Raw genomic sequence first — 13749 nt, 5'->3', positions numbered from 1 at the left:
TAGCAGTGAATTTTAAAATTTAAATTGAAAACTTACCGCATTGCCTTGTCATCTAGACTATAAAGAATATTCATATACCTATCAACCTTATCAATAAGTTGTTACCGAGGCTACACTTTAGACAAGTCAAGGATTGTGATCAGATAGATTCGTTTTACATTTTTTCATCTGCTTGATACCTATTATGTACTTAGAGTCTTAAACAGGCAGTTACCCTCCTTTGACATCCTCAAACTGCAGTTTGTATCAAGAGCCTTATTTGTTGGATATGTCGGAATGTTTCACGTATAGACTATCAAAATAAATATGTATACACTTGTGCATTAAATTCCATGATATTTTATTTTAGTTCGATTCATTTATCATCCCTTAATCTATACCTGCACCTATAAGTGACTCCATGTCTGTTCTTTTTACTTTATTTCGATTTCATTTATCATCCATATACTTTGACATATTAGCGAACTCCATGTCTGGTCTTTTTGTTTTATTTCGATTCATTTATCATCCATATACTTTACCATATTAGCGACTCCATGTCTGTAGGTGTCTTTGATTTGAGCATAGTTTGAATCAAAGCTGTGACCAAAGAGTAAGCACATACACCAGTTTTTTTGAATACACAGACTCATTTGCAAAAGGGTAGCCGCCCCCTCGTTTATAAGTCACCTATTCACACATTAAAAATCCTGAGACTATAAATGTTTGGTATTGATCAAATTGCGCATTCCTACATTACAATTGACTTTCATTCAATTTGGAAATGATTTTGCTCTTAAATGACGAGAAGTGTGTACGAGTGATCAGTTTTAGGGAAGGGGGGGGGGGACGGGAGCAAGAGAAGGATCTATTCTAGATTATAATATTCAAGTCCTTGTTATTTTTCTTTTCTTTTTTTTTCTAACACTTTGATCTGTCTACTGAACGAATTTCCTGTTTTGAACGAGGCGTTTTGTAGAACATTTTGACGCTTGGACATCACATTTGTTACACAGCTCAACCTACAGTTCGCTTCCTCTTTCGCTTGCAGATTCATCTGCAGGAGCTGAGAGTAGAAATGAAAATATGAAATCAGGGCATGGCAATGGAAAATGAAAGAATGGGATGGCAGTCCAAGTTTTTGTAGGAGAAATAAACAAAAACGCGATCTAAAGTGTAGTCCCTGTTGGATGACAAGGAGTTTCATTTTTCTCCAAATGGCGACTGTGACGTCACTTGTAGTCTAATTTGTTTAGACTTACTTGCAACAGTTTTAAGTATTCTATTGGTTCCGTATCCAATTTTAATACAAAGAAAATACCGGCCATATTGGAGAATACCTCTAAAATGGCGGATGCAGAGTGCAAAAAACTGTTCATTAGCCTAGTCTCATCCTCAGGCTATAATTGTCAGCATCTCCGCAATCCAATATGGCAGACGCTCAGAGCTGACACACGTAGACTGGCAAGACGCTCGGAGTTATCTTCCAAAATAGACGAATCGAATTTATTTCTTTAAAATGAACTATTTTTAGTCGTCATGGTTTCGGTTTGAAAAAATAACTTAACCTTCACATTGTACGTATTGACCATAGACCGCTCGAGTTACTTCCATAGCAAAGGCAGCTCGGTTCACTAAACTCGAGGTTTGGTCATGCTACTCTCGTCTGAGAAGCACATGCGTGACGTCCATGCCAAACAGCAACACAGTAGTCTGGTCTATCCTTACCAACACTCCATACATTGCTTGGGTTTCCTTATATTCAAGGTAATACAGACACCGAGTAGTCGTGTGCCATTCACACAGCTTACTCTCCTTGATCTTCGAGTAGCATTCATCGTGAGCTTTGCAACATCTGAATACGAATACAAAAAGACTTCAGTATTGGGTGTGGTGTGGAAAACTTGTGATGATGGCAATGATGACGATAGTCGTACTGAATGATAATGTTGACAATATATGTTGATAATATCATCATATATGATGGTGGTGGTTGGTCAGTGATGGTGATGTTAATAACAGTTATTAATATGTTAATGATATCCAGATATATCCTGTACTTATCATGATGAAGATGTTGGTGGCAGCGGTGGGTGGTAGTGGCGATGATAGTATGATAGTGAATAATACGTTAATAATATCCTGATAATATCCATGTACTTATCATGATGATGAGGATATTATCAGGATATTATTAACGTATTATTCACTATCATAATATCATGTACTTATCATGATGATGAGGATATTGGTGTCAGTATTGGTTTGATGAGTGATGATGATCAGAGTGAATAATATATTAATAATATCCTGATAACATCTTATACCCTGTCAGTATCATCTACTGGTTTTCCCTTGCCATGAAAGGCACACCAACACCCAATATCCCTCATACAGGCCATCCACTTCTCTTAGTGGGCACATTCCAGCATGGTCTTGTACTGTAAGACACTTCTACGCTGTCGTGCTTTCCTCCTAAAACAAACCAGTATTAGTCTCTAATAACCCTAGATTAAATTCCGTAATTTATGATAGATGTTCTTCGAGGCCGCGAGCAAGCGCCTGGGATTTATGTTTGAGGCTTTGTCCCCGCCAAGCTCAGCGTAAAAATAGCCACAGTATTGAACATTATTTTTCTCCATTGAACAATCATTCGACTAGAAATCTATCTTTACTTTTAGCTTGTTTTCAAACGGTTGACTAAAGACTGCGACAAACACAGTCATGATAAAAACCAGTAGAAGAAGTTCTCGATTAACTGCCATTTTACTTGCGACGTCTATCTTCTCCGTCGATCAATCTACAAATAAAGAAAGAGAAAAATGGTCCTCTTTTTGTCGGTGTGCTTAACCAATTGATAACCAGCGTGATTTGAACTGGTTCTTTTTTTTGAGGTCACGAGTAAAGTTACCTGACAAAAAATCCTACTAGTTTATTGACAATAAATGAAAAATTTAAAACGACTACTTTTGTCTTTTTCTGAATTTTTTTTCCAAGCTAGTGACAAATGATAAATTATTTCTTTACCATTGTCCTTGTTGTAAATATTTTTAAAATTCATATTTAATGCGGTCGTTCTTCTTCGAAATGGCATTCTTCGGTCGACCTCTTCAATCAACACAAATAAGCTGTGTTTCGATTAATTGGAAAATAATCATGTATCGAAAATTCCTTCAGATTTATCATTACTTGCATCCTTTGAAACAACCAGTGTTGGGGATTTAGAATCAGAGGAGTAGAGGGAGTTGGAGTAGTAAGGGCAAGGGTTACTGGTATCCGCTTTATTATTGACTCACGTTAGACAAACATTATATACCATCCATTTTTTTTGTGCCAACCTGGTCGCTTGTTTCTTAGTCATTGATATAAGGGCTATTGTTAGAATCTAAAATGATGGCATTGCTTTGTTTCAAAATGGCTGCCATTTTATGCTACTAACTGTAAGTAAATAGCATGTAAGCTGCACGGCTGCTACTAGCGCCTAAATACGCAGCCAGTAAAGTCCTCCACTGGTCATGATTGTGAAGCGCATTGAAACCATGTAAAATGCGCTATATAAGAACCCCGTTATTATTAATGCTAACCGAATGAACCACTTCACAAAATTTGTGCTATTTATCCCGAATTGAAAATAGAAATTTCAGAAAAATCATGAAATTATCGTAAAAAAGTAACAGTACTGTAATTTAGTAGAAAGAAGAGAGAAAGAGGCATAAAAATTGACCATGACGTTTATGGGTAAATTTAAGTGAGTTAACTGGAAAACCGTGGGAAAATTCAAATTCTGGATGGGAAGTTAAAACGAGTAAGTTATTGAAAACAAAGATGATTATCCATTAGAGGTATCTGTCATAATATTTGGATGGCAAGAATTACCAGGTTAAGAAATATAGTGGTGTTCACATACGTTTAGATATCATCTACAAACATTTCACAGTATTGTTCGCGGGAATTTATGGAGTTTGTGCTTCAAGACAAATATGTTTTGTTTTAAGAGATGTTTTTTGAAGGGTCATTATGACGTTGGTTGCTTCCTGTTTACACGGCTTGTGAACCGGCTATTATTTCTCAATATGTGAACTATTTTCCCCTTCTTTCTTCTTCTGTTTGTTTACTATTTCCTCCTTTTTACTTTTCCACGTTGTATGTAATAGCTGAGCTTCCTTTCTTCATATAGTCTTCTTGCTTTATCTCAATTTTTCCCCTCCTTGCTTCCTCGCTTCCTTGCTTCCTTGCTTCCTTGCTTCCTTGCTTCCTTGCTTCCTTGCTTCCTTGCTTCCTTGCTTCCTTGCTTCCTTGCTTCCTTGCTTCCTTGCTTCCTTGCTTGCTTGCTTGCTTCCTCCCTTCTCCTGCTTCTTTCCCACGCTCTGCATAGCAATTAGCCTTGTACACTCTTGATATCCATTACTCTAAAATACTTATTTATTTACTACAATTTACCCGATAACTTCTTCATAACTCCATTAGCATAGCAAACAGTAAATTAAAAAAAGAACATGGGACTCTAGCAGTTGTGAACTGAGGTGTGTCGTGTTCTGATGAGAAACACGCTAATTTTTCTGCCTGGAATTCGCGCATTCCTCGGCTATAAATAACGAAACCTTGCCATGATTCGGCACAATTTGAAGACCTCTGCATTTGACTCTCAAGAAGACCATCGCACCTTACTACCATCAAAATGGGAGCCCTGAAACTTCTGGTACTCTTGGTAGTCGTGGCTTGTGTTGCCTGTACTTCTTTTGATTTGGCAAAACTGGTAAGACATCCTTTTTCTAATATTGTAGTTGTTTTTTTTTTTTGAACTAATAAAGTTCAGTATTTCATATATGTGAAATGATTTTCAAAACATCTTTTCGCGCTCAGAGACACGATATTGTATATCAATGAACCTCGATTACTTCGGAATAGTAGCTCGTTGGAGCTTGCACGGGCCCTGAGATTGGAAGCGTGCGCCCAACAATATGGATATATTTAAAGCTGCACTCCAACATATCTCGATGCAATCAATGATCAATCTGACGATGTTGTTCACTTGAGGAAAAACTAAAACTTTTCTCTTAATGCTTGTATAACTCTAGAAAAAGAAGTCGTTGTCCAAGACTTTGAAGACTCAAGGTATTTCTCAATGTAGTCATAATATTTTATATTATTATATTCTTTAATTCTTGTACCTCTTTACAATTTTACTGGACTGGTATTCCAGTGTTGCTGGAGTGTAGCCCGTGCATGCGTAGGAATATTGTGTCCCCACACGGCTGTCTACCACGAGAGTTTTCTAGTTCCTCTCGGCCAGCACAATAACACAGGTTGTCAATGGAGTAACACTGATACTAATAAAGTTTTTTATCTGTAGTACACACCAGAGCCAGGAGATCCCTGTACGAGTTTTACCAGATGATCAAGTGTGAGACTGGAAGGGACTGGCAGGATTACAACCTGTATGGGTGCTTCTGTGGGAAAGGTGGAAAGGGCACCCCTGTGGACGCTCTCGACCAGTAAGTTTCTTTCGTCTCTCTCTCTCTGTGTCTTTCTCTCTCTCTCTCAAAAATGGTTCCTACACGAGCTCCCCTTAGTTACCGTTACTATGTCCCTCAGTTAAGCTACAAATGATATATCTCAGAAATAAAAACTTTCCTAATAGCTGAAAATTAATTTTTAGAATGAATGTACCTATATCATTCAATTTTACTTCCATTCGTTTGAATCCCACTGCCTTTTATCTCTTGTTGTCAGGTGTTGCTTTGACCACGATGAGTGTTACGACAGGGCAGCAGCTACTGTTTGTACCTGGCCTTACCAGATATACCTGGACTCGTACTGGCACAAGAACTGCAGTGAATGTGGTAAGACAGCCAGCCCGTCTCTAGCTCCTCATTCTTGTCTTGCTTCCCCTTGCAGCTCGTAAGAATGTTACTCAATTTGGAGGACGTAACAAAAGGTTTCCAATTCTCTGAGGAGTTTGAAATGTTTTTGTTTTGTCCTCCAAATTGAGCTGCTTTGGCTTCACATGCAAGGAGTATATCTATAATTCTTGACTAAAGAGGATTTGATTTATCAAGTCGTGTGCGGGGGGGATGGGGAAGGGATCAAAATCGTGTAGCGTTGTACCGTGTAACAATTCTTATCCAACTCGAGCTGCATTGCCATAGTTACATCAATATATTTCTTCCCGTTTTTGCCAGATATTTTCATATCCATTTAATCAAACTTGCAATAAGATTTACATTCTTTCATTACAAAGTGTCAATTCCATAGGCCCGTGCCCTTGAATATTTTGGGCTTTGTGACAAAGTCATGGTAACACTTTGATTGACGTTTTAGCATCCACCAAAACTCTATTTCGTGGCAACGGCAAACTGGTACAATTCCGCGCGTGTAATTGGTAAAGCACTGCAATACAATACAAGGCGTGCCTACCAACGCCTTTATACCGTTGCCTGATCCGAACCATTAATAAATAAAATTCTGCTATCGTTTTCTCAGACGCTTCTAAGAACACCGCCTGTGAACAAGCCTTGTGCGAGTGTGACAGCAGAGCAGCCAAATGCTTCAAAAACAGCAAATGGGATCAACAATACGATGACTACCCTCAAGACAAGTGCGCGTGATGTGCACGTGACTATGACGTCATTTAGTCCACGTGATACGAAAACACATGAATAATAATAATGGATAGCAAACGACTGGATTTGCTTTGTTAGTTCTTATGCCGATATATGTATGTTGGTGTATTGAAGAAAATAAACAAAATAGCAAAATACTTCCAGATATCTCGCTGTCTATCTTATGAGATTCGAGAATCCTCGATTTTCTATTGGACCAAAAACTTGGCAGTGATTTGTTTTTTAATGTTTTTTATTTCTTAATTTTTTTAAGGGGAATACAGAGTTACAAAAATACAACTACAAATAGTTTAGCCTACACTATTACATAAATACATCACAATACTTTGAAAACTAAAAGTTAGAATAGTTAGAAAACTAAAAGGCGTAGACAGCAGTCACACAACAGAAATCTCCTTCTATGACATCGCTTATTTCCCCCGCCATGTATGAAGGAAGGGCCACATGAACAAACCTCTTGAGTCAAATCATTTTCAACACGAACTGATTACGAAAAATATTTTTCTTTATTCGATATGATCATGTCACATTTCTCAATCTGCTATCGCTTGATCTACACATTTTGATTGTGAATAACGTTTATTGGCGTCGTTGAACTTTGCTTTGGCGAAGCACTTGACAGCGACGCTGTCACACTCACATACAGCCTGTTCGCAGGCATTGTTTTGCTGTTTATCTGGGGAAAAACGATACACAAGTCAATGGAGTTTGAAGTGTTTGTAATCGATCTCTAGTGCATATTCACTCGATAGTTGTTATTGGGTTGAGCCAACAGTCGAGTAGGCCACATTTTGGAGTGGATATATGACGTCATAGCCGCCATGATGATTTTTTTAACAGCTCTATTGGGAAACTAATATTACAATGTGTTGAATAGAAAAACTAAAAGTTACCCATAAAGGAAAGTCACGAACTTAACGGGACACGAGACCCATGCAAGGTGACCACCTCATGAAATGACAATAGCAAAGCATTAGCTTCTCTTGTTAGATCAACCATTCAACATGGCGGGCGTTTCGTTAAGCTATTCATATTATACTTCTCATAAATTGAGTCATGAGTTTTGAGTCACCCCAAGACTTATCCTGTTATCATTACCACAGTCTGAACATCCTTTCCTGGTGTAGATAGTTGTGTAAGCTGCTCCCATGTAACTACATTTACCGGACCGATGGACATCGTAATAACACTTATCATGTTCCTTACAACACCTAGTTAAAATAAATTGTAAGAAAGGTCGATAAACACAGGTGGTCGAGTTACAGGTTTAAATGTGGGTCACCACCAATGTCGGTTTGCAGAATTAAGTTCTGTAGTCGATTTACAGAGGTGGTCGGATGCTTTAGGCGGTTGGATTACAGGGTCGTATTACTTACTTGTCCGTCTCATCGATTGGGGTTCCTTTGCCTCCCGGTCCGCACCAACATCCATAGCCGAGATAGTCTGAGGCCCAACGGTTTGTTTCACAATGAATCATCAGACCAAACTGCCATAAGTTGCGCTTTGTCCTGGTGACTTGTTGACAAAGATGTTTCATTTAGTACTTCAATCTGTGATATCCAAGTAGTCTTGTGTCACACCTATCACTATTTAGTGTATATATTTTTTTTATTATCTTTGAACTCGCTACGATTCTGCAACTGGCAAACACTTATTTCAAAAACCATTTGAAATAAGTTTTTGTTTTTAGAGTGTGTGTTGTTGTTTTTTAATGGGTGTAAATAAAAATGGAAAACAAACAATATAAGAGGGGTAGGGGGAGTGAAACCATTCAGTTCAGTACGGAAGCTATTTGAATGCACTGAAAACCGTACACGTACAAATGCTAAACTTTTCAATTAACTTCGCTGAAAATCCGATCAGTACGTACGTATCTTTGCCTATGTTGGCAACCTTTGACTGTTAACACCAAATGAAACCATGAAATAGTAACGGGAAGCCATTTCAAGACTGATGTAATGTAACGAATCTCTTCGTAACATGGGAAGCCATTTCAGTGTTCATTAACTCGTTTCGTCAAACAATCTACACATTTCAGGGTTCCATCAAAGAAAAATAATTTTAAAAATACCTTTTTCATGCTGTGCAGTCTGCAAAATATATATATATAAATAAATAAATTATCATTATAAATAATATTAGGACCAGTCCAGGGAGATCGTAATTTCCTTTTTCAAATAGAATTGCATTTTCACAGTTAAATAAAAATAATTTTTAAACAATTATTTGTCTATCTTCACGATTATTAATCTATCCCCACCTGTCCATTTTGGCCGGGAAAACCAGAACAAAAACCAGATAAGAAGATAGCTAGAAGAACAGGAGCAATGATTATAGCTCTATTCATTGTCGATAATTCAACCGCTGGGCGATCTCCACTGATTTTCTCCGATGTTCACTTAGTTTTATACAAATTTTACTGATTCCGTTTGAACAGATGAATAAACTGCTCGTAGTACTTATTTATTATCTATGTACAGTCGCTAACTCATATAGATTAAACCTTGTCAAAAATGTGATGATTTTTAAGGGCATTTTACAAAGAGTGAGATTTCATGCGTTGAATTGAATGCATTCTTTTTGGTGGTTTCTTGTGTCGTTGGTCGATGACCCTAAGCTGTTGTACCTGTGCATATTCAAACAAGGTTAAACGAATTTGTTATATAATTTAAGCAGGACATGCACGTTTTATTGTAGTATTAGTGTAAATGTAACTGAAATTATGGATATTTGAGTTTAACACAAACTATTTAATGCGGCACCGCAAGTCAAAACAAATGACTCAATTAAAATAATAATAATAATAATAAATAAATGAAAATCAGCGAGCGAGCAATAACACAAAAATGGAATACTGTATATCTGAAAAATTACATTACACACAACATCCAACGACTTTGTATGTATTTTAAGAGATGGTTTTCATTCACGGCCTTCCGATAAAAAACTATGAACAAAAATACCAATAATTTTATTCGCGATAAAAAGTTTAAACTTAAAAAATAATGCACGTGAAAAATGTAATCTAAACCCAGCCTTGAACAATTTTCTGCACAGCGAACTGATCGATGTTTTTATCAAATGACTTTTTTAAATATTTTGCTATTAGTATAGATTTAGTTTTTATATATTTTTTACATTTATGTTACTGCGCAAATGAAAATACCCCAATTGAGATTTGCGCTATACAAATTCAATACATTATTATTATTAATTATTATTATTTTTTATGGTAAGATAGAAATGTTCACACATTCAGGGTAGCCTCGTTATAGACTTCTAACATTTCTTTTATTTACCAAACGGTTGCACGAGAACCTTTTTGCTATTTGTTTATTCAGGTTTCACATAGAGTATTTTCCCTCCATTTACTGGGAATACCACACGTGTAGGACTGACGTCAACACCTCTTGATGTGAGCACATTTGAGTAGTTAATGTTTGAGATTTTCACAGCTGAATAAACTAAAGAAAAGTTCGTTGATGATGTTCAACCTCTCAAGACCACTATGGAGATAGTTGTGTCTTTGCCGCAAGGGAAGCCGAAAATGTTCAAATGTTTCCGAAAAATAACCAAAATTTTGAAATGAGCTGAATTGAAATGTTCGATACATCTTTGTTAGGCCTAGGTCAAACGTCGGACTTCTCATGAGCCGAACCTAATCACATCAAGGAAGACCACCTTGTTATCTATTGTTTCAATTAGGTTCGGCTCATGTAAAGTTCGACGTTTGACCTGAGCCTCAAGGAATATTATGCGCTTAATTCTTTTAAGCTTTATATTGATTTGTTTTCACTCCAGCGAGTTTCTCTATATCTGTACGTGCAGAGTAAACGAAAGACTCTTGGTGAAAATATAAGCACGATTTTAAAAAGGTTTGAGTAAAGTGGTCCTTTTTTATAGGCTTAACTTTTTTTATGTCCAGCGCGCAGTGGCTGCAGTTGCTTTATAATGTTAGACGAGTTATTGAAAATAACTTATCAAAACCATACGCCTCCTGTAGCTAAATCTGTAACACTGTAAAAATGTTTCTACACTGGGTTACCTCAGTGGTATTTCTTCTAAACATAGCGTCTGTTACTTAAGTACAGTAATATAATGTGTTTACCTAAAATAATATTGCGAAAATAAAACCACTTTTAAAAATTCAGCTTCGGTTTCACACAGGCATTTTGTTTTGCTTTTAACGTTGAAGTTAAAACAAACAAACCTTTTTGGATTGATTTATCGGTGTTTATCTCGCGCCGAATATAATAGAAAACAAACAAACAAACGCATTAGCTAGGGAACTATCCCGAAAATAGATAATAGAAGAACAAAGGAAAAGAATGAAGGTGAAAAGATAGAAATGTGAAGGATTAGGAAAATAAAACTCCTGAATATTGGAAATTTGAAAATAGAACTGGGAAAGTTAAAAGGAAGAATATAAGGATAATGGGATTGAATTGAAAGATGGGAATAAGAGACAGGGAGATGAGAGAAACGAAAAAATGAATAAATAAACATCAATAAAATTGAAATTCCTTTCAAAGATTCTTTCTCATTAAATTTTTTTCCTTCCACTTCCAAGGATTTTACATAAGGTAGCTTTTATTTTAGGAGAAATCAAATAATATATGTATTGGCTTTGCTCAAGTAGTTCAAGTAGTTCGCAATGTTAGCGTTATAGTGTAAACTTGTCGTGGAAAAGATACGGAACGGTGTAATATGAAAACTCGACAAACACATTAATCATTATTTTTATTTTTATTTTATTTTTTTCGCCGCTTGACAGTTACTATGAAAGTATTTGATAACTTGCACACTTTAAATAAATATTCAGCGCTGCCTTAGGCAGATGTCTGTTTGCTTTGAGTTGCTTCTTGGATAATAAAAAGAGAAAATAAAGCTGACGCTTGCAGTAGAATTTGACTAGAGCAGGTGACACTGGATGAGAGAAGATGCTGTACAGATTTGCATTGTGTTTCTTGTTTCTAACTGCTGTTTCACATGCTAAACCTAAGCTCAAGGTACGTGTTACAATCTGCTTCTTGTACGAATGTTAAGTTTTATTTGCAATATTTAAAAAGAGGAATTAAGACTATGCTTTATTTATTTTTTTCATAAGATGTGTTAAGTAAGTGAGATTGAGACGGGTCAGTTGGTTTAACAAACTAATATACTCGGAAATTGGAAATGGGAACTGCTTTAAATCTGCAAGCGCTAAAATTATATGGATACCCCTGAAAAAACCTCTTGGCTGATATAAGTCAGGGCACGGCTAACTCACAGATAGAACCCTGAAACAACCTCTGGGCTGATATAAGTCAGGGCATGGCTAACTCACAGATAGAACCCTGGAACAACCTCTGGGCTGATCTATGTCAGGGCACGGCTAACTCACAGATAGAACCCTGAAACAAGCTCTGAGCTGATCAAAGTCAGGGCACAGGTAATGCACAGATCAAACTTGAAGTTAGGGTGATCAAACTCCTAGGGTTATATTATGTTTACTGGTAAAAGAAACCCGCAAAAGACTTGTCCCTATAGCGCGAGGGTCACCCTAGTGTCTATGAAAAGACCTTTTAGCCTCTCTCACGAAAAAATAAAATCAAAGATTTTCTCTATGTCGTATAGGAGAGCGAAGATGAAGGGAAGCTTGTATCTCCTGAACGAGGACTTGCAGACTTTGGTTTGATGATTTTGTGTGGTACAGGAAGAAACCCTTTTGATTACAATGGATATGGTTGCTATTGTGGATTTGACGGCCATGGGAATCCTGTGGACGATGTGGACAGGTAACGAACGAGAGAGAGAGAGAGTGAATGAATGACCTTCAAAATTGTGGTTCCAATTAACCGACAAAAGCCTTTCATTCATATTATAACAGATAATGTCTTCTGTACTTTACAATTTAATCTATAATTACATGTATATTATTTCAGAGAAAGGTGATTGCAATAATACGTTTACACTGCGGAAGTTGCATCCAGGAAGTATAATTAATGGCCATATTCATTATTAACTTGTTATTTTTAATTGTAGGTGCTGTCAAGCACATGATCGTTGTTACGATAGAGTGAAGGCGTCTGGCGTTTGTCCTTTCGGTGTTGCTGCGTACACCTTCCCATACAAGACAACTGAATGTACTGGATGCAGTAAGTACTATCTCTCTCTCTCTTTTGTTCTATCCCCTCCCCCCTCCCCCTCCCCCTCCTCTCTCTCTCTCTCTCTCAAAACTACGAATGGACTCGGTAGGATAGCTTGCTGGCAGGAAAAAGAGGGGAAGAGGGGAAGAGGGAAAGAGGGAAAGAGGGAAAGAGGGAAAGAGGGAAAGAGGGGAAGTTTGGGAGAGGGGGAGAGGGGGAAAGAGGGAAAGAGGGAAGAGGGAAGAGGGAAGAGGAAGAGGGAAGAGGGAAGAGGGAAAGAGGGAAGAGGGAAGAGGGAAAGAGGGAAAGAGGGAAGTTGGGAGGGGAGAGGGGGGAGAAAGAGGGAAAGAGGAAAGAGGAAGATGAACGGGAAGAGGGTGGAGGGGAAAGAGGGCAGGAAGCGGGAAGAGGAAGGGGAAAGAGCGGGCAGAGGGAACGAGGGCAGGGAGGGGACGGGAAGCGGAAGGGGGAAGGGGCCCCGGAACAGGGGAGTTTGGGGGCGCGGGTGAGGGGGCAAGGGGAACGCGGGCAGGGTGGGGGGGGGGAGGGGGGGGCGGGGGTGGGTCCCGCGGGGGGAGTTTGGAGGAGGGGAGGGGCCTCTGTTTCCCGGGAGTTTGGAGAGGGGAAGGGGGGAGAGGGCGAGGAAGCGGGGGGGGCGTCAGGGCGGGGCCTCGCCCCGGCCGCGGGGAGAGGGGCGTTTGGGGGGGGAGGGGGGGAGGGACGCGGGAAAGAGGGAAGAGGGGAGGGGAAAGAGGGAAATAGGGCCAGCCATCATATGAAACTTACGCTTAACAATAAGGTCAACAAAGGAAACTGACGCTCACGCCCCCTCCTAAATCACGGTTCAAACACGCAATTTTGACATTTTTTTGTACATTTTGTTGTATATATTCATCTCTTCTAACAATATGAAAAAGGTCAGCAACGGAAAACGATAGAATAACATCTCCTTTCAATGTTTTTAGTTTTCTGGATCTCGTAGATTATTTTTTACCCCCGGTCAATTTGGAATTTTTGAT

At 38.3% G+C, this 13749-nt stretch overlaps 3 protein-coding genes across 3 annotated transcripts; 2 read left to right on the top strand and 1 right to left on the bottom strand.

Annotated features, from left to right (window-relative positions):
• Window positions 1–4585: 4585 nt before the first annotated feature.
• LOC116289422 (acidic phospholipase A2 natratoxin) lies at window positions 4586–6739 on the top strand. The gene is made up of 5 exons (XM_031696339.1): window positions 4586–4735; window positions 5058–5094; window positions 5333–5474; window positions 5713–5822; window positions 6463–6739. Exons 1-5 carry the CDS (start codon window positions 4658–4660, stop codon window positions 6585–6587), a joined length of 492 nt encoding a protein of 163 aa, XP_031552199.1. The 5' UTR covers window positions 4586–4657; the 3' UTR covers window positions 6588–6739.
• A 347-nt stretch (window positions 6740–7086) lies between these two features.
• Window positions 7087–9018, bottom strand: LOC148910725 (neutral phospholipase A2 3-like). The gene is made up of 5 exons (XM_089031352.1): window positions 8863–9018; window positions 8674–8692; window positions 7979–8117; window positions 7701–7813; window positions 7087–7278 (listed from the first exon to the last, which is right to left on the bottom strand). The coding sequence occupies exons 1-5, from the start codon at window positions 8947–8949 to the stop codon at window positions 7136–7138; spliced, it is 501 nt and encodes a 166-aa protein (XP_088887478.1). The 5' UTR covers window positions 8950–9018; the 3' UTR covers window positions 7087–7135.
• Window positions 9019–11460: 2442 nt separating this feature from the next.
• LOC148910724 (phospholipase A2-like) lies at window positions 11461–13712 on the top strand. Its single transcript, XM_089031074.1, has 4 exons — window positions 11461–11611; window positions 12219–12379; window positions 12627–12739; window positions 13696–13712. The coding sequence occupies exons 1-4, from the start codon at window positions 11543–11545 to the stop codon at window positions 13710–13712; spliced, it is 360 nt and encodes a 119-aa protein (XP_088887200.1). The 5' UTR covers window positions 11461–11542.
• Window positions 13713–13749: the final 37 nt, after the last annotated feature.

The sequence above is a fragment of the Actinia tenebrosa genome, unplaced genomic scaffold (assembly GCF_029948245.1).
Source record: "Actinia tenebrosa isolate PJP-AT-01 unplaced genomic scaffold, QUT_ActTen_1.0 PGA_scaffold16__25_contigs__length_10494907, whole genome shotgun sequence".
NCBI lineage: Eukaryota > Metazoa > Cnidaria > Anthozoa > Actiniaria > Actiniidae > Actinia > Actinia tenebrosa.
The sequence above is the reverse complement of the archived record's forward strand: the minus strand, read 5'-3'. Positions and strand labels throughout refer to the sequence as shown.

What these genes read in the sequence shown, in the direction of transcription:
- LOC116289422 (XM_031696339.1), top strand. Translation starts at nt 4,658, where the DNA reads ATGGGAGCCCTGAAACTTCTGGTACTCTTGGTAGTCGTGGCTTGTGTT. An exon ending in CTTTTGATTTGGCAAAACTG is followed by an intron (nt 4,736 to 5,057) that starts GTAAGACATCCT and finishes GTATAACTCTAG; the next exon opens with AAAAAGAAGTCGTTGTCCAA. An exon ending in CAAGACTTTGAAGACTCAAG is followed by an intron (nt 5,095 to 5,332) that starts GTATTTCTCAAT and finishes TTTTATCTGTAG; the next exon opens with TACACACCAGAGCCAGGAGA.
- LOC148910725 (XM_089031352.1), bottom strand. Translation starts at nt 8,949, where the DNA reads ATGAATAGAGCTATAATCATTGCTCCTGTTCTTCTAGCTATCTTCTTA. An exon ending in CCAATCGATGAGACGGACAA is followed by an intron (nt 7,814 to 7,978) that starts GTAAGTAATACG and finishes TATTTTAACTAG; the next exon opens with GTGTTGTAAGGAACATGATA. An exon ending in GAAAGGATGTTCAGACTGTG is followed by an intron (nt 7,279 to 7,700) that starts GTAATGATAACA and finishes GTTTTTCCCCAG; the next exon opens with ATAAACAGCAAAACAATGCC.
- LOC148910724 (XM_089031074.1), top strand. Translation starts at nt 11,543, where the DNA reads ATGCTGTACAGATTTGCATTGTGTTTCTTGTTTCTAACTGCTGTTTCA. An exon ending in ATGCTAAACCTAAGCTCAAG is followed by an intron (nt 11,612 to 12,218) that starts GTACGTGTTACA and finishes TATGTCGTATAG; the next exon opens with GAGAGCGAAGATGAAGGGAA. An exon ending in CCTGTGGACGATGTGGACAG is followed by an intron (nt 12,380 to 12,626) that starts GTAACGAACGAG and finishes TTTTAATTGTAG; the next exon opens with GTGCTGTCAAGCACATGATC.